This window comes from Sceloporus undulatus, chromosome 2 (genome assembly GCF_019175285.1).
Source record: "Sceloporus undulatus isolate JIND9_A2432 ecotype Alabama chromosome 2, SceUnd_v1.1, whole genome shotgun sequence".
NCBI classification, from domain to species: Eukaryota; Metazoa; Chordata; class Lepidosauria; order Squamata; family Phrynosomatidae; genus Sceloporus; species Sceloporus undulatus.
Window position 1 is genome coordinate 128,416,857 of NC_056523.1, and position 19,089 is coordinate 128,435,945.

Consider the following 19,089-nt stretch of genomic DNA (forward strand, 5'->3'; position numbering starts at 1 on the left):
TCTAGTGCCACAATGAACTACAAATCTCAGGATTCCATTTTTGCAGTAGAGATTCAGCCTCACACTCTTTCCCTCCCCTTTCCCTCCCTTTTTCACACACCTCTGAAACCCATTCATATGCATGTTCAAACTGATTTTGTTACTTAACACATGCATTCACACACACACATGTACATATATATACACACCACACAAAGATACAGCAAGATACACATACATCTGTGTGTGTGTGTTTGTGTATATCAAAACATGCTCACACATAACACACATATTCATATATACTGAAGTGCATGGGCATGTACACTCTGCATGCACACACACACCCTGTGTAGGAATTAAGGTTGGAAAAAAAACTCCCTTTCAATAACATGGGATGCTTTTTGTAAGCCTGATTATCTACTATGGAGGCCTGTGTGTGTCACAAGGGGAGTCTTATCACAGGTGAAAAGAAATACAGTGGAGAAACCAATGCAATGTTAACTAAAATATAATTCTTTATATCATATACACTTTGTCTGGTTTCCAAGGAAAGAAAAATGAGGGATGGGAAGGAAGTGAATTGCTGTGCAGTGAACGGGCCCCTTGTTCATGAAAGGTCAAGCACAGCACAGCAACATGTGTAAGCCAAGGAAGTTGTGGTGGGAAGCATGACACTCTTTCTTCTGCTATTCCTTAGGCACTGCTGTTTGTGACCGGCTTTGATCTTTTTTCTTTACTTCTGCCCAGATATCTGACAGGTCTTGGATAAACTGCTGGATCTGGGAGCAAATGAAAAGATTGTCATATTAGAAGAACAGTAAATAACTATTGCATGAATACAAGACTGAATTGAATGATACTTAGGAATTTAAACTGTTCTGCAGATTGGGAGGAGAAAACTGGCTGGCATCCTATTTCTGAGATATGCCTCGAAAGTGAAATTGTCATTGTATGTCTGGTCATAAGGACACAACAGCCACTTTTCCAGTCCCCCCCCCCCCCGTTCTCCACTAGCCCTTACATAGTCATGGGAGGGGATTGCAGGAAGAAATTGAATCCTTTGGTGCTTCTCACAGTGAGCCAGGTAGTCTTCAAATATCAGATACCAGGGGAAAACAATGATTGATGATGGAAACTTGTAAATTCCTCAGAGACATGGGGCTGGTGATTGCTAGAAAAAGAAAGCAGGACTGGTGGATCTTGGTCGGACCTGTGGAGGCATTGTCCTGACTCTTGAGGTGACTTAGGGGCATCCAGATGGAAGGTCATATATCTCTCCCCTGCCCCTTCCTGCAGGAACCGCTTTTTATGCACACCTGCACCCTCCTCAACCTGAGAATGTGGCTCTTCTGCTATCCTCAGACTTTTAAAGTAATTTTGAAGGACCCAACAGTGGCAGAACTAGACAATGACCCCTAAAATGTTCCAGAGCAGCCAGGCCAAAACCTTACAAGATTCATAAATTTTCTTTTCTCCACTGATACAACCTTTCTCTGCTATTTACATCAGGGGAAAGCAACTGCAGGCTGAATTCACTAGGAGCTTTCCATGGTCCTGTTGAATTTGGATATATACATGCATCTCATGTACTTCTTGAATTTGGATATATACATGCATTTCATGTACTTGATCCATCTTTAATGGAAGTGATTAGACCTGATGTGCCTTTATCTAAGTTAGTGTGCTGTCACTTCCTTCATCAGCCCCATGTCCTAGCAGAAGCAGATACAATCTATGTAAGGCATTCACTTTAGATTCTGTGTTCAGTAATTTTCTTATGCTGGATAATAGTATCTCTCCCCCTGGCCTCAGATGGATTCTATGCCATAGGTGGAGGTTTCTTAAGAGTGCTCTTTTCTTTATGGCCATCAGGCAAACTGTGTTCTCAGATTCTTGACTGGAAAAAAGACGGGCATATGTATGTGACTGCGTCTATGGCCCACCCTTACCATATCCAGCTGTTTATGGGTATCCTCCACAGGCACCATTAAAGCTTCCTTCATCTGTTTGCTTACACTCTGGAAGAGGTTTAAGGTGGCCATCTTAATAGTGCCCAACTGTAGGGTTTTCTTAGCAGCAGTATTTTGGATATGGGCCCAACGGGACTCCTGTAAAGAAGGAAGATGCAAAAGGATTTGGGGAGTACAGATGTTTTAAGGGAACATGAATAATTCTGGCTTGAGTGCCCACCACTGGTTCTTCTTTTAGAAGAACCCCAAACTCCCATCTGATCTTGGAAGCTAAGCAGGATCAGCTCTAGTTAGTACTTGGATGAGAGATTGTTGGTGCTCTAAGCTTCATTTCAGAGGCAGGAACTGGCAAAAACACCTCTGGAGAGTTCTTTCCTAAGAAAACCCTGTGAAATTAATGGAGTCACCTTAATAATAATAATAATAATAATAATAATAATAATAATAATAATATGTTTTATTTATATACCGCTATTCCAAAGATCATAGCGGTGAACAGCAAGTAAGCTAATTAGCAAGTAAGCTAATTTGCCCCCAACTGTCTGGGTACTCATTTTAGCAACCTCGGAAGGATGCAAGCCTGAGTCGAGTTTGGGCCTTTTTGCTGGTCTTGAACTCGCAACCTTGTGGTTTTGAGTGAATGGCTGCAGTACAGGCATTTAACCACTGCGCCACCAGGACAGTGACAGGTGACTTGAAGGCTCGTGCACACTCATATACAAACTCCATTTGGAGATGCAGGACATCCATCCTAAACTGAATCTTTCTGTATTGCATTTATCGTGCTTAGTTTGGTCTCCCACCTACAATAAGGGCCTGTCATATCTCACCCTTGTTCACTAGCTAGGCCCTTCAGGAAATGTTCTGTATATTGTTTGTCTATTTGCCATTACCAAAATGATTCAAATGCTAAGACCTTTTTTTACAGATGAAAGTAAGCTGCCCCAGTCTGGGTTTGTTGTTGTTTACTGCCCTTGAGTCGATCTCAACCCATGGTGACCCTACTGGTGAGACATCTCCAAGACTCCCTGTCTTCTACTGTTCTGCTTAGTTCCAGCAAACTCCCGAATAGAGTCCATCCACCTAGCATGCACCCTTCCTCTCTTTCTACTTCCTTCTACCTTTCCTAGTACATGCATGCACCATTACTTTAATTGTCACATAGCTTCTACGTAAACTGCATTTCATATGGTGCAGGCACACTGTATTATTTTTTCCCCCAATAAGTCATGCCTTCTCATTATGTTTCCGAAGTACAATAGCCTATGTTTTGTCAGGTACACTGATAAGATGTAGCCTTGCCTGAGCCCTTTGCCAATTAGAACCTATTCTGTTTCTCTATGTCCTGTTCTGACAGTATCTTCTTGTCCTGAGTACAGATTCCTCATTAGGACTATCACATGTGTTGGCACTCCCATGTCTTTAAGGGTGTTCCATAGCCTGTCATGATCTATACAGCTAAAAGCATTGACTATAAAGCACATGCTGATATTATTTTGGAATTCCCCGGTGCCCTCTACTACCCATTGTATGTTAGCAATGTGGTCCCTAGTGCCTCTTCCTTTCCTGAACCCTGCTTGGATTTTTGAGATTTCTCTCTCCATGTTGGACTCTATGTTGCAGAATATTGAGTATAATTTTTCTTGTATGGGAGATTAGTGCTATGGTCCTATAGCTGTTGCATCTTTTGTGTCTCCTTTTTTGTGGATGGGGATGTATAGAATGCCACCACTCTTTCTGCTTACCCAGACAATAACATCACTGCGAGCATGATCAAAACGCAGCTGCAAGCGTGCCAGCTCATTGTTATGCTGCAGGATCTCATCATCTTTTTCCTCCTTGTAGCGAGCCAGGCGAACTTTGGCTTGCTCAATCATCTCCAGCCCCTCTTGGGCCGATTGCACAAGATCACGGTGCATCCCTATGAGTGTCCTGTAGCGTCCAATGACCTCCCGGATCTCTTCAAACTGCAGGGGTGATACTTTCTATTACTGTCTTGCATCTCCCCTAAATGAGAGTCAGTTTAGATCATTATACTTCATAGACTATATCTTTAGGCCACCTGCACCCCAAGACAAATAGAAAAGGAAGGGTGCCTGGCTACAGATCCTAAGAGGTAGTGCAGGTAACAGTCTAACTTGGGAAAGCGGCACACATCTTTGGTTCTTACATCCAGCTAAAACCATACAGCCAGCCCTCTGTATCCACAGACTCTGGATCCATGGATTGAACCATCCATGGCTTGAAAATATATATTTAAAAAAAATCCAAAAAGCAAACCTTGATTTTGCCATTTTATGTAAGGAACACCATTTTACTATGCCACTGTATATACCATAATGAAAATTAGAACCCACAGATTTTGGCATCCATAGATGGTCCTATTACCAAATCACAGCAGATAACAAGAGCCCCGTGTACAATGTATATTTGACCTAGGATGTATGCCATCTGGAGCTAAAGCATAATGCACAAACACAGAAAAGAGTGAGGCAATTGCTCTAAATATAAATTCACCAGCTTTGTTCAGTAATTGTGCAGGTGTTAGCCTGGAATAGCAGTCAGAATATCAATGCCTCTGCAATTCTGCAATGGACCATGGGATATGGGTTTGGCTATGTATCATTGCAGAGTCAATGTGGGTGTGTGGTTCAAAGTGATACAATGATATTCAGATCCTTGATTTTTCAAATACTAGCCTTTTCCCTCCTGCCTACTTCCCCATTTAGCACACAAGAGCCAAACCAGAAAATGACTTTTACTCCATTCTTAGGGGTCTACCACTTGTACATACCTCTGAGACCTGAACCACCCTCTCTAGGTATTTGTTGAAGATGGAGTACTGCTGTAGCTTGTTGTAGAGCTTCTGGTGCTGCTGCTTGAGAGCTGCCATCTCCAGCTTGGCCTTGGCCAGCTCTTTCACTCGCTGTTTCTTCAGTTCTCGTTCCTTGTTGGCTTTCTTCAGAGCTCTGATTCGTTTCTGGTCATTCTCCTAATGGTCCCCAGGTTGAACCCCCACCCCATCCCAGCAACATATAGTAATGAAAAGAAATCAAGATAAAACGTTTTTAAAAAGAAAGGTTTCTGAAAGTGGGACTCCATTTAGGTTCCATAGCATCATTGCTTATCAGGCTATGTGAGAACATCAGAGGTACATGGGGAACCAACATATACCAGTTAGTTTGAAAAGTGCTACAAGGTCAGACTATTTGATCAGTGCCCATTTAGCCCAGTAATGTTTACTCTGACTGGCAGTGATCCTCTAGGCATATCTGGCCAGTTTTTCTCCACCACCTGGCTACTACCTGTTCCTTTCAGCTGGGGATGTTGGGGCTGAACCAGAGTTCTTCTATATGTGTAGAAAGTGTGCTCTACCACTGAGCTATTGTACCCTCCTCTAAAAGGCAGAAGATGCAGTGTCCTAGATAAACAGTGTGGGCTTCAGATACATGGCCTTGGCATTATTAGCACCAAATGAGCCAGGTGGTCTACAACAGAAAGCATTTCCTAAATGACCCAGAAGTTCTGGAGCTTTCATCACACAAACAGATCTCAGCTGCTTGATACTCTGCTCTTTGAATGATCTGAACTGGGACTGTTTTGTCTGTTATATTCCTTGAAGCTAGCTCAAATATATTGCAACCCTGTTCCAGGATTTTCTTGGCAAGATTTATTCAGAAGATGTTAGCCATTGCCCTCCACTGATGCTAAGAGTGTGTGATTTGCCCAGTGGATTTACATGATTCACTGGGGTCAGAATTCTAGTTCAAGGATTCAAACCCTGATCAAACCCTGACACCTGGCCTTACTCTAGGAAGCTCAAACTGCACAGATTTCCCACACAAGCCATTTGCTGTTTATCTACCATAGTGACCTGGGCAGGGGGTTATATTAACGAAAGAGATGACAGTGCTGAGCTGCTGCCACATGAAGCCATACAGCCATTTTTCAACCCATCAGAGTGCTCCTGTGGGGAGTGTGCCAAGAGCATGACTTATGGCAGAGTAACCCAGCTATGGAGGTTCTTTAGATAAATGTAATAACAGAACCACTGTTATACTCTAAAGACAGGCTTTTAATAATATGCAACTCTCTCCTCCTGTCTGCCACCCAAACCAATTCTAGGGTGGAGTGAGAAAGGTTATAAATCTTCAAGGTATTACTATTGACATTCAATGTTCTTGTTACTTAGCCTGCTCTGAGTAGGATCTGCAAGGTGTCAGTACCTGTATGAATTGTTCAAATTTCCGAATATATGCTTTCAGTTGGATCTCTTTTGCTCCAAGTTCCTCCCATCGGTTGTTCAAGGATTCCATCCTTGTCTTAAATGCCTGAAGGATTCATGGGGGAAGAGAACAATTGGTAATTGAATTACAATAGACTTTTTTCTTCTGTGAGAAGTGACCAGACTGGGGCTAGAATCCTAGCATAATCACAGTTGGCTAGCATAACTGGACTTACATCTGCATATATACTTTTCATGGCATTCCAAAAAAGGTATCCTGTACCTCCTTCTGTAGTGCCCTTACCCTAGGTTCACAGCCAAGGGTTTCTCCAATGCATTTCTGCCCCCATCCTATCCACTGATTGGACATGGGGTGTGTATATATGCCTAGGTGAAGTTTGACTGGTCTTGAATACGCAGAGAAGAAAGTAGCCATAAACAGGGAGTGAAAGGGCAGCTAGACTGTACCTGGGTTAGTCTACTACCACTACCAACAGTTAGTGGCCAGAGAGAAAGTAGCAGTGGGGCACCAGCACCCTTCTCCCTCAGTGTTATACTGTGCGATCTTGTTAATTTGATCTTGGCCACAGTATCTACTATTTTGCCCCCCAAGATAGAGACAAGTCCCAAATGGAACAAATCTTCAAAGAGACATTTATCCTGCCCAGATAGACCAGGAGATATTTGGGTGTTAATGGTGAAACACATCTGGATACCATTTGTTGGCAGAGATGCTGCCCATGTGGTACTATGTCTTAGAACTGGTTGGCAAAGAAGTAATGTAAGGGTACCTCCTGAAGTTTCAGAATCTCACCTCCTTTTGAGCCTCCATGGCCTGATGCACCAATTTGGCTTCTTTTTTCTTCTCTAGGAGCCGAATAGAAGGAGATGGAGACTGCTCCTCTGATACAGGGAATTTCCTAAGGAAAGAAAATAATCATTTCTCCATGCACAGTGCAGAGACGTTATCGAGTCATAGGCATGGTGTGAGTCTTCACTAGTTTTGCTCTCAAAGCAACCTGCAGGTGGTGTTAGCCATTTTCTTTCCACTCTGAGAAAGTCTTTGAAAACTGCACAGTTTTTACATGTTTGTTTTATAAAATAGAAATAATTATATAGAATCATAGAATAATGAAGTTGAAAGAGACCACAAGGGCCATTCAGTTCAACCCCCTGCCACCCAGGAATAGTCAATCAAATACTCAAATCCTGACAGAAGGCCTCCAGCCTCTGTTTAAAAACCTCCACTCTTTCTGCATAATATTGCTTTCTACACACACAAAAAAAATATGTTTCTTGCACAGAAAATGTTGTACAAGAGGACAAATTCTGTACAAAATTTCTATGTGGAGTTTTTCTGTGTGTGAAAAACACAATTTTCTACACAGAAAATGATTCTTTACAGAAAATACTGTTTGCTGTACTTTTTTCTTTGCTGTTTTCTTCCCACACAAAAAGGCCATTTGTAGCTCTTTTGCAGAATAAGTCCCAAACTGAGATTATTCTTTTACCATACATCAAAGAAGTCACAGACAGAACAGGGAAATGGGTGAGGAAACACAATCTCCAAATGGTCTACAAACTGACCAAGAAAATCCAGCAAATGCTGCACTCAGCAAAGGATAGGAAAGACCCACTCACAGCCGCAAGAGTTTACTGCATACTGTGCAGCTGCAGACAGGTCTACATAGGGACCACCAAAAGCAGCGTTCGAACATGAATCGAGGAACACGAGAGACACTGCAGTCTGGGTCAGCCAGAAAAATCAGCAGTAGCAGAACACGTTATAAACCATCTTGGGCATAAAATGCTGTTTGAAAACACTAAAATTCTGGACCAAGCCAACAACTATCAGGGCAGAATGCACAGGGATGCCATTGAAATCCATAAACATCTGGACAACTTCAACAGGAAAGAAGAAACCCTTAAAGTAATCAAAGTCTGGCTACCAGTCCTGAAAAACACCAAAATCAAGACCCAGTCCATGCAAATGAAAACCACCCAGGGTCAGGGTGGTTTCCCAGCAAATGGATCGTTAATTAAATAAACACCCTGAGGCCTTGCCATTCAACAACAGCAGAATATAATACAATATATACACAATATACAATATATACAATATATACAACACACACACACAATAAATACAATATTTATGCCCCACTCTCTTCCATGCCATCATTCTCTGAAGATGCCAGCCACAGATGCTGGTGAAACATCAAGAATAAACTCTTCCAGAACACAACCTCATAGCCCAAAAACCCCACAAAAACTATGAGATTATTCCTGCCAGTCTAGGATTCTCCTCATAAGGGTTTCCCTGCACTAGAGAAATAGTTTCTTCAACAGCCTTTCAACTGTTTTCAAATGTTCTTTCTACCTCTTGTCATAGGACTTGTGGGCATAGTTACTTTTGGTAAGTTTTGTGATTTTTCCTCCCACAGCCTTAGAGGGAAAGGAAAAGATGATAGTATGTCTCATTGGTCCAGAGAGGTTTATGAGAGCAACCCTGAAGAATCAACTTTTACCTGACAAACTCTCTGCTATATCTGGAATAGCATGGAACTATAACAATATGGGAGTTGAATTCAAAGTGAACAGGACTTGGAGGAAGGAGATGAAGATTTAATGGCAGTGCTGGAAAAAAGGGGAATGAAAGTTGAAGCACTTCAGGATGATGTATGGTTTTGAACCAATTGGGAAAAGTCACCACTATCAGAGTCAAGATGTAGATTAGAGGGAAAGAAATAGAAACTCTACTGCAGCTACATTTTAATTTCAGAATAGGTAACATCTGAACAATAAGGTGATTAATAAAAAGGGAGGCTTCCTTCAGTAATCATAGGAAATCATTTAACAAATACTGTGACGGAGGCCCAGATAACATGTCCAAAATGGATTTGAAAGGGTATGAACACAATCAGATTTATAGATGTGAGGACATGGCCAGCAATGCGAAGAAAATTATAAGCGATAAGAAGGTTTTACTTTTAAAAAACAAAAATTTTCTTGCCTAAAGGATAAAATAACAGATGTGTCACCATAATTTATGCTCCTGGTAAAAATAGATTTTTAATTATGCTTTTAAAAACATGCTTTTTTATCTGCATAACTTCTGTGAAGTAACATTTTTGCCCTTGCCGGCCTGTTAGAATTCTTCAACAAATGTGTATTACAGATGATTCCACAGATATTATCAGGACTTGGAAGAGTTATTTTTGGGGGGCTACAACTTCCAAAATATCGCAGTTAGTTTTTGTGTGTGTTTTTTGGGCTGTGTGGCCAAATTCTGGAAGAATTTATTCCTGATGTATTCAACTTCATATTCGACTTCACATTATCCCAGTTAGAATACTCACTAATGATGCTGGGCTGATGAATTCAGGAAACTGCAGTTGAAAATAGTAACTTTTCCAAAATAGATACCATCTACATCAACATCCAGAAGGTGTTTTACAAAGACCTTCATCAATGGTTTCTGAGGGCCAAACTGGATATGATGTTGATGTATAAGATCCATGTCATCTTTTAAAAAAGAATTAGTGGCAGGAGTTGGGGGGGGGGGTTAGATTAGGATACTAATACTGAGAGATCTTCTCCACTTTAGAGCAATTTGAAAGCATGGCAGTAGCCATATTGTTATGGCATTCTGAGTGCTGTAACAAAAAAGAGGAAGTTTTCAAAACTGCCATGCTTCAACTATTGTAGGGGAAGGTGTGTTGCCCAAGAAGCTCCCTTGTTAATAGGGAGATAAAGCTGCTTCAGGTTTCAGCACCTTGGATAGTTCCTTGAAAGATCATACTAGAATGCAGAGCGGATTCAACACTTCAGTGAGGTGAGAGCCCCTGAAAGTGGCCACATGCCCTGTTTCTAGGCTTCCCAGGGCCCAGCATCTTGTTTCAGAGGCTGACTAAAGGTAGAAACAAGACACTGGACTCAGGGGACCCTTGAAAGCATTTTCTGTGAAATGTGGTAGAGACACAAAGTATGAGAGCAGGAACAATGAACTAGGGAAATAGAAAAATACAACAGAAGGGAACTCCAAGTAAAAGCCTTGCCTTAAGGGAAGAAATGAAAAAGGAATGGCCTAGGGAATAAGGGAAATGGAAAGATGGAAGAATTCAACTCACATCAACAGTTTCAGCAACTTCTGTCCATACTGCATACGGAAATATTCGCTCAGATCCTCTTCCTCCATGGTGGTCATGATGTCAGCTCACTTGCTAGGTTTCCCACCCAGACACGCTTTTTAAAGGCCAACACCAATGCACAGAGCTGAAGCTGTCCTTTTTACTCTCTTGAGGATCTTATCACCTCACAGGGCCTTGTGAGGAAGCAAGAAACACCCCGGTGCAACTCTCAGATCCTGAAGCAGTTGGGGCTGTAGAATCCTGAGATGCAGGTCTGGAAGATGCAAAAGGTTGCTTAGAAACCATAGGGCTGGACCACACCAGGGATGATGAGGGTTCTTAAGGAAGCTTTCAGTCCTTATTTTCTCACACAGTGATGGGAACCAATACATCCTACCACCATGGTCATTACTTCCCTTTTGAAAGGGCTGGGCCAGCCAATGAAGCCAAGTAGGATTATCTTCAATCGTGCACTCTTAATGGCCTGCAGCCAGCAGTAGAACTTGGGCTTGATATCAGGACCAAAATTAGATGGGTGGGGGATGACTACCTAGAGAAGGCAGCTAAGGCAATGCTAGAGGCCACTAGAATTTGCTGAAAAATAAATTATAGTCAAGGAGCAGCCAGCCTGTCATGAACATGGCTACAGATGCTGATTTTTTTAAAAAATACTTTTAAAATACATCAATTTTTTCCATGGCAAAATGATGGTTATTCCCAGGTAAATTTGTTTAGCATCTAGGCAGCAAAGGTAAGTTTCAGCCTTTCCCACTGGCATGACAGTAGTATCTTTTAATTAGTTACCAGGGTAAAAAAAACACAGGCTTAGAATTTCCCTTTCTTCCTTATACAAATCAGAGTTGGGGTGAATCCTATTGTAGGAAAAAGATAGGATATAAACCCTTGAAAAAAATAAATTAACAAATCAAAATAAAATCAGGTGTATTCACTTCGTTGTCAAACACAGGGGCAGGACTCTCTTTAGATGCTGATGAACTATCACTATATATCCAGTGGAAGGAATCTGGAGAGCTACAGTCCATCAGTACATGATGTCCACTTCTGGTCTAATGTCAGGAATGTAGAGGCTGGAATAAAGCATGGAATGGCTAGAGAAAGCAAGTTTCAGAGCTGTCAGGATAATGGGAAGTGTTTGGGGGCGGAGGGAAAGCTAAATTAACACTGCCTTTACACAAGGAAAGCATTAAAGAACATACATAAAGATCTTTGAAATGATTGATGGAATCTAATTGGTGTATTATGCATGTATTTGTTTCTCTACAGAAGTGGTTGAATATTTTTGTCTGGTGTGGAATGGCTGTATTTAGTTCAAGATTGAGAAAGCAGAGGTCTGTATGTAATACTGTTTCTCACTAGTGTGTATAGCATAATGGTGCACACTGATTACACACATTGCACAACGATGCATGCAGGTGCAAACTGGGTTGTGCAATGTTACAGTTAACTTATAAGGTGACATTATACAACTGCGGCATAACTCTATGGATGTAAAGTTATGTTTTGTCATGTCAATGTAGAATCGCTGCCTTTATTTGTTAAAATTTTAAGAGTGATGTTAAAGATTAGTAAGGAATGATGTGTTCATTTAAGCTAGAGGACAAATGTGACAATGATAGCTAGCTACAAAAGGGCAGCCAGTGAATCAAAGGGGAGAATTCTTAACCAGAAATGTTTGAGTGCCTCAGTGGCATCACTAAGATTGGAGCTGGCAGTGGAGGGAGGGATCCAGCCATGGTTGCCTCCCTCCACCCATGGAGAAAAGACAGGAGCAGGAAAGCCCCCAGATTGGGGAACCCAGGGATCTCCATGGCCTTGCAGAAGGGGGAGGGAGAGACAGGGAGGAGGAAGAAGCTCTACCTGGCCTGATGCCCTGACAATATCCCTGAAGGCAATGTCATATGATGAGAGAATGGAAGGGGTGGTGAAAGAAGAAGTGGCACTAGGCAGGGAAGGGTGTTCACTGTCTGCCCTCCTCCTCTTGAACATCTTGCCATCCTCTCTGTCCTGGACAAGCTGACTGGTACAGACCTCATCCACCCCTTTCTGCCAGTCAGTGGTGTTGCAAAAGTTGGCATCACCTGGTGTGGGGTGGAAGTGAACTGCCTTGCCCTCCTGCCTGGCCACCTTCCCACCCATCCAGAATCTGGTGCAGCTGCTTGGAGAGCAGCCATGCTGGACTCAGTCCTCTCGGAAAGCCCTTCAGAATCCGGTGTAGCGGCTTGGGCCAGACCCTGAAGGCACAGCCCTCTCCCCAGCAGCTGTTGCTACTGAGGGCAGTGACATTGCAGCCTCCGGAGGGCCTGTTTGGGGTCCGGTGCAGCTGCTGGGTGAATAGGAAAGGGAGGCAATGCACTGTCTCACTCCTCCAGAAGCTGTGCAAGTCATCTTGGGTGTACTGCCTCACTGGCTGTCACCCCGTCTGGGTGGTCCTTTCTCTCATACTCTCTTAGTTATGCCTCTGCTACCAGCCAAGGTGCCTCTCCCATGTGTCTGCTGGGGCCATTGGTGGGTGTGGGGTGAGGCTGCCACTGCGCTGCCCTGTATGGGTCTTGGGACAGACAGTGAGTGACCACCCCACCTCTCTCAGTGGTCACCTGCACCTCCTAGTTATACCCCCATGCCTCTGAGCAAAGGGGCAATCTTTTTTCTGCATAACTGAATCATTACATCCCCTCTGTCTTCCTTTTCCCAGGCAAGGAGTGTGGTCTACAAAGATCAGTGGTAATGCAAAGGCCAGGGATCCCAAGTTCATTCTATTAGCTCTCAGTTCAGCTTCTGACTCTAAAAATGGCTGTAGTGTACAAAGGAAGAACTATAATTTAGAAGCCTAAATTTTTTCTGTTCATTCATCTGGAAAAATGGGCTTACTGGAAAATGGATACAGCACACCTACACTCACATACCTAGGAGTGGGCCTCATTTACTACAATGGGTCTGAGCAGATAAGGTGGAGGTGAGGATGCATTTAGCTAGCTGAACCATTTTGTCCTTAACTAATAGCTCCAACCATGCTAAGCCAATGCTAAGCATATGACTTACTGAAACAGGCTGGATGGGAAGCAGAATGAAGAATGAGATGTGTGTGTGTGTGTGTGAGAGAGAGAGAGAGAGAGAGAAAACGAGAGAGAGGAAGTGGGGGCAGAGAGAGGTCTCAATTGTCCAAGTGCCCAGCACTATGTGAACACAAAATGCTTCATTACAGTTCATTGCTCATGGCCTCCCACTACCACCCACAAAGAGTTACATACAGGCAAACAGGTGGATATGGAGGGTATGGGAAACAGCAACCTTCAACTTAAAGGGCCCTGACTGCTTCAGTGCCTTCTTGTGAGCAAAGAAATTCCTTTTCCCTACCACATTCTACATCTTCATTGCAAATCAGGACTCATTGTTTCTTCTTCTCCTCCAGTCTATATTTATTTAGATTTCTGTAGGCTACCTTGAGTTCCATTACAGGTGGAGTAGCCCTTATAGAATTCCAAAATCCAAAGCACTCCAAAATCAAAAACCTTTTGAGCCATAACACAGGTAGTGTACAGTCAGCCCTCTGTATCCACGGATTCAAGCATCCATGGCTTGAAAATATTTTAAAAATATATGAATTCCAAATAGCAAACCTTCATTTTACCATTTTATATATGGGACACTATTTTGCTATGCCATTGTGTTTAATGTGACTTGAGCATCCACGGATTTTGTTATCCACGGGAGATCCTGGAACCAAACCCCTGCAGATTCCAAGGGCCCACTGTACTACATACCTATACTGCATTTCTGAGTACAGCTTGGAGAGAGACACAGCTGTAGAGAGACAGAAGGATCTGTGAAATTGCAGGAATCCATGCCTCCCGCCATTTTACAAATATTCAGTCTCTCTTCAGCTTCACTGTGTACATGCAAATACAGGTATTCCAAAATACAAAAAATAAAATTGATTTTTAAAAAAAATCTGAAATATGGAGCACTTTTAGTTCCAAACCCTTTGGATCGGGTATACTCAACTTGTATTGTGCGGAAGGCAGGATATAAATGAATTTCATCTCCATGCCACCCCAATTGCTTCTTGCTGTTCTTGTTTCCTGGGCTCTTTTTGTCCTCTCAGCCATACTACAACAGACAGATTAGCCTAACAACAAAGTCATGTGATGCATTTTCTTAAATCCCAATCCTTCTTTTTCTGAAGTATTTGAATCTGGCCAGGGGGGGGGGGGGGTGGTGAAGGGTTTTTCAGTTAAGAAGAATCAATTGCAAAATGGAGGAATCAATGGCGCGTTACAGACTGCCGAAAAGCGGCGGCCTGCACTCGCCCCTTTCCCCGCCGGATCGGGGCCTCAGTGGCCAGAGCAGCAGCCGCTGAGGCCCCGATCCGCCGCTTTCCAGGCTGCGGGGAAGCGGCAAAAGGCCCCTTGCCTGCAGCCTGGAAAGGGGTGTCCTTGGAGCTTGAAACCCCAAGGACACCCCACGGCGGCGGGGAGGAGGAGAAAGGGGCTGCTTGGCCCCTTTCTCCTCTGCGTTGCTGGGCGCAGCTGTCTGAAGGCTGCGCCCAGTGACGCAAACGGCAAAAGGAGCTCTGTTTTGGAGCTCCTTTTGCGGCCGGGGAAGGGGCGTACTATGCGCCCTGGCAAGGCGTGACGATGTCACGTCCGCGCCGCCCCAGTGGTCTTGCCGTCGTAATGGCAGAGGCCGTGTGGAACGGCCACCACCATTTTGTGTGCGCTCTGCACATGCTAGGGTTGGGGGCGTCCGGAAAGGACGCCCCTTTCTAACCCTAGCATGCACGGAATGCACACTTTAAGGCCTGTCTGTAATGGGCCAATTGCAAAATGGCAATAACATTAAAGAGGTGCCACAAATGTTTTAAAATTTCATTCTGTAATTAAACACTGAGGTTGTACTTTGTACTCTGAGAATTCCCATTCTTGGACTTGCTATACAAAGTTTTTTGTGGGTTTTTCGGGCTATGTGGCCATGTTCTAGCAGAGTTTCTTTCTGACGTTTCACCAGCATCTGTGGCTGGCTTCTTCAGCTATACAAAGGCTAGATCCCAACTCTTTGAAGTTACCTGGAACCCTCTCTCTGCTTTTAATATGAGCTATTAAAATTCCCCTATTATATATTAATTTGTGGGTGCCATCTCAGTAACCTAGCAATTTGCATAACAGGGCATTGGACAACAAATTCCAAAGATAGTATTCCAAACTGTTTTCTCATATTATCTGAGCTTCTATCTGGGGATAAGGTGAAGAATCTCTTTGCAGTGGTCCTCTGAGATCCTTGTTTTGCTTCCATCTCAGGAGGTAACTGCTGAAATCACTGAGAAGTTGGATCATTGCTGTTTTCTGACTGGAACTCTTGCATTTTATTCTTAATGTTTAGTCCAACATTCCTTGTAATCAGTTAGCATCTCAGTCTTTTATTACTGTTTTCATTATCCTGTCAAGTCTCCAAATAGGACAAGGAACAGTGAGTCCTCCACTTATCCTGTAACTTCCAAAATGTTGGCAATGCTTAAACAGGATAATTGCCATTTCAGAGAACAATTGTCTGGCCACAAAATAGTGCTAGAATCAGAGGGAAAATATGCTAAGAATCAATAAGAGGTGAAAATCCATCCTTTATCTGTCAGCGTAGGCTGTTGGGTTGACATTCCCTATCTAGCCATGAAGTGGCTAGTGATTCTCTCTCTTTCTCTCTGTTTCACACACACACACACACACAATATTTGTTTGTCTTTGTTTTGCCTTGGCATTTAAGGATCTGATTCCAAGTAAACAAAGACATGTTGCTTGACACTGCTTTCGCATTAAATTTGGCTTCTGTGTCAGTAATATTTTTGGGGGGTGGGGAACCAAAACCCTACAGTTATAGTTGTCAGTGTAACACCTGATTAGCTTAATCCAGTACTTGTGCATTATATAGTGTGCATATAGCTGTTACTGAATGCAATAGGCCTGAGTAGACTTGCATGTGATTTGCACTGCCAATAACCCCAATTAATCCGAGTGGAAGAATGTCCCAGCTAGCCTGGACCTGGGTTTAGCAGCTTTAAATTCATACTCATTGTATGAGCATCAAAAAACCTATTTCACAGTGTTGCTTATAGATTCAGATCTGTCAACTGCATTCCCCTAAAGTTGCTTGTGTGTTTATGTGCTTTCAAGTCGTGTATTGATTTATGGCAACCCCATGAATTTTATAGGGTTATCTTAAGTAAGGAATACTCAGAGCTGATTTTGCCAGTTCTTTCCTCTGAAATGTGGCCTGCAATACCTGGTAATTATTGGTGATCTCCCACCCAAATACTAAACAGAGCAGGATCTGGTGCCTTCAGGGTATTTAGACCTCAAAGTTGGTTGAGTGGAAATTAATACTTCATTGATGGCAGCAGGATTAAGAGGCTGCTTGGATGTCTGGCTTGTTTGTGAAAATAGCAAGGGCAGTTCCCAAGGTGGCAGCTCTGAAATTGTGTCACTTTAATTGTTTTCTTGGGGAGCACAGTCCTAGACAGTCCTGTGAATCTGTCCTGTGGAAATGGGGTACTTCGTGATTCTTTGTGATTGGGCGGTCTATAAATAAATTATTATTATTATTATACTGAATTTCCTTTCAGTTGGCTTTGAATAAGAATTTAACAATGGTCTCAACTTCTTCCTTTCTTTTTAACTAAAGGCAGGAAAAGTCAAAGCAATTTTTTCCATTTTGAATCAATACAGGGCTCTCTATCCATCAGTGCAGGGTTGTAGTCAAGAGCCAAAGCAGAGCAAGGGTTTCTCAGACAGGTGTGCCAATTGGCTAGTGGGCATGGTGACCCCTAATAAGGTGGGAGGTATTTTTGCTAGTGCGAGAGCAAGTGAACCTCCTCCTCTTAGCTCCTTTCCCTTGAACTACCCTGCCTCCGATTTGAGACTACCACAGCACCAGCCATCCTGCAGAAATACCAGCTGGCCCTTAGCAAGGTGGAGGAGAGAGCTGCACAGTTTATTCTGGGATCTTGTCACTGTAAGAATCTAAGTGCTAGTTCTTGTAACTATCTATTGGGGGGAGTGTCTAAGATTTTTTTGAAACCAAAAGCTGATTCCACAGAGCAAGGACAGAATCTGCATATGCATCTAAACTGTAGAAATGATGTGGTTTGACACCACTTTAACTACCTTGGCTCCATCCTACAGAATCCTGGGATTTGTAGTTTGGGGAAGCAGTAGCACTTTTTGGCAGAGGTGGTGAAAGAACTTGTGAAACTACAATTGCAGGTTTCCATAGGATGGAGTTGACGCACTTAAAGTGGTGTCAAACTGCATTATTTCTACAGTGTACATGTACCCTGCATCTTCCAGCCCACCCACTGTAAGCAAAGCACTACTGATGAAGAAAGTCTGGGAGAAACTTGCTGATCATGCATAGAGCTGAAATGTTTTGGGACTGCAGCTTCCCAACCCCCCCCCCCCCCCCCCGATCAACTTTGAGAGATTTGCTGCAGATATATTTCCAATGGATCTGATTTTGCTATCCTTGAATTTTCCTGAAGTCAGTGTGGGAAAGGAATTGGGCTGCCTGCTTTCACTCTGCCCCTTGCCACCCTCCTTCAGTAACTTTACCTCAAGAGAAGAGAGTCAGCCTTGGTGAATGGAGTCTTAATGGGCTGTTTTTGTGCTTCACCCCTCTCTTCCTGTGGCTTTATCTCTGCTTTCTCACTGAATGTATGGCTTCTTGATACATTCATTGTATGTTTTAAAAGCTCTGCTTCTTTCTTTTTCCTTCTCCATGGCAACTGCATCAGCTACCCATGAATAAATTACCACTGGCACAACATCACTTATTAGAAGAGAACAAATGTCATTTCTGAGTCAGATCTTTCTGATGGGATTATTTTCCCCCTGTTTTGTTTCATCCCCCCTCCTGTCCAGTCCTTGGTGTGAAGAGAATGTAAGCTTGGCATTCTCTGGGTGGGCAGGCAAAGTGTCTCTCAGGGGGCAAGGGTGACTTAAAAGGTGGGCAAAAGCTCCTTATCTTGGTGTTTGGGGGCTGCTGAGAGATGGAAAGAGATGCTTGCTTGGCATCTGCTCCTCTCTTTTTACACTAACTTTTTAAATTGACTGCATTGATCTCAACATGCCGCACCCCCACATTGTCTCTATCCTTCCTCAGGGGACTACAAAGTTATAGAGATAACAGCTAGAATCTTGTTGATGTCTTACTGTAGCTTAACTGGGGGTTACACAAATGTAAGTACTTTGGGGGTGTTACAGAAAGAGGTAAGCAGTACATTCTTTTATTCACCACGCTGTGCAAAGACAACCTAGCAGCACCATGGTGATATCCATAAAAATAAGAGCTCATAACCCTGGTTAAATTAAGCCAATGCCCACACGGCAGGAAGGAGAATTTGTAGTTTTATTTGCTGCAGTGAATATATGTCAGTGGTCTCATGATCCATTGGGCCCCATATAAGGCATCAATGGCGGCCCCTACATCCACTCAGTAGCCTTGGGACAGAGGATTCGCCACAGTGCTGGCCAGCTGTGGTTGTGCAGCTGGGATAAAGGAGTGACCTTTCTGGCTCCTTGATACCTCCAGAAAGTGCATGAGAGGTCCTCTTCCCCCCAGATACAAAACTGCAGATCTATAGTGCCTGGCTTCCACTCAGCTTTCCTGGCCACTGAATAGTTGTTGGGGTGCCCTACAGCCAGGATAAAAGGGAAGCCTAGATCACCAGTTGCTGGTTGATCTTTATACTCCGCCAGGGTTTGTTGTTGTGGTGTGCTTT

The 19,089-nt window shown here is 43.2% G+C and overlaps 1 protein-coding gene across 1 annotated transcript; it reads right to left on the reverse strand.

Annotated features, from left to right (window-relative positions):
• Window positions 1-521: 521 nt before the first annotated feature.
• Window positions 522-18,021, reverse strand: CCDC42 (coiled-coil domain containing 42). The gene is made up of 8 exons (XM_042455145.1): window positions 17,921-18,021; window positions 10,305-10,578; window positions 6,989-7,094; window positions 6,176-6,280; window positions 4,744-4,941; window positions 3,695-3,916; window positions 1,929-2,087; window positions 522-758 (listed from the first exon to the last, which is right to left on the reverse strand). Exons 2-8 carry the CDS (start codon window positions 10,379-10,381, stop codon window positions 666-668), a joined length of 960 nt encoding a protein of 319 aa, XP_042311079.1. The 5' UTR covers window positions 10,382-10,578; window positions 17,921-18,021; the 3' UTR covers window positions 522-665.
• Between the last annotated feature and the right edge of the window lie 1,068 nt (window positions 18,022-19,089).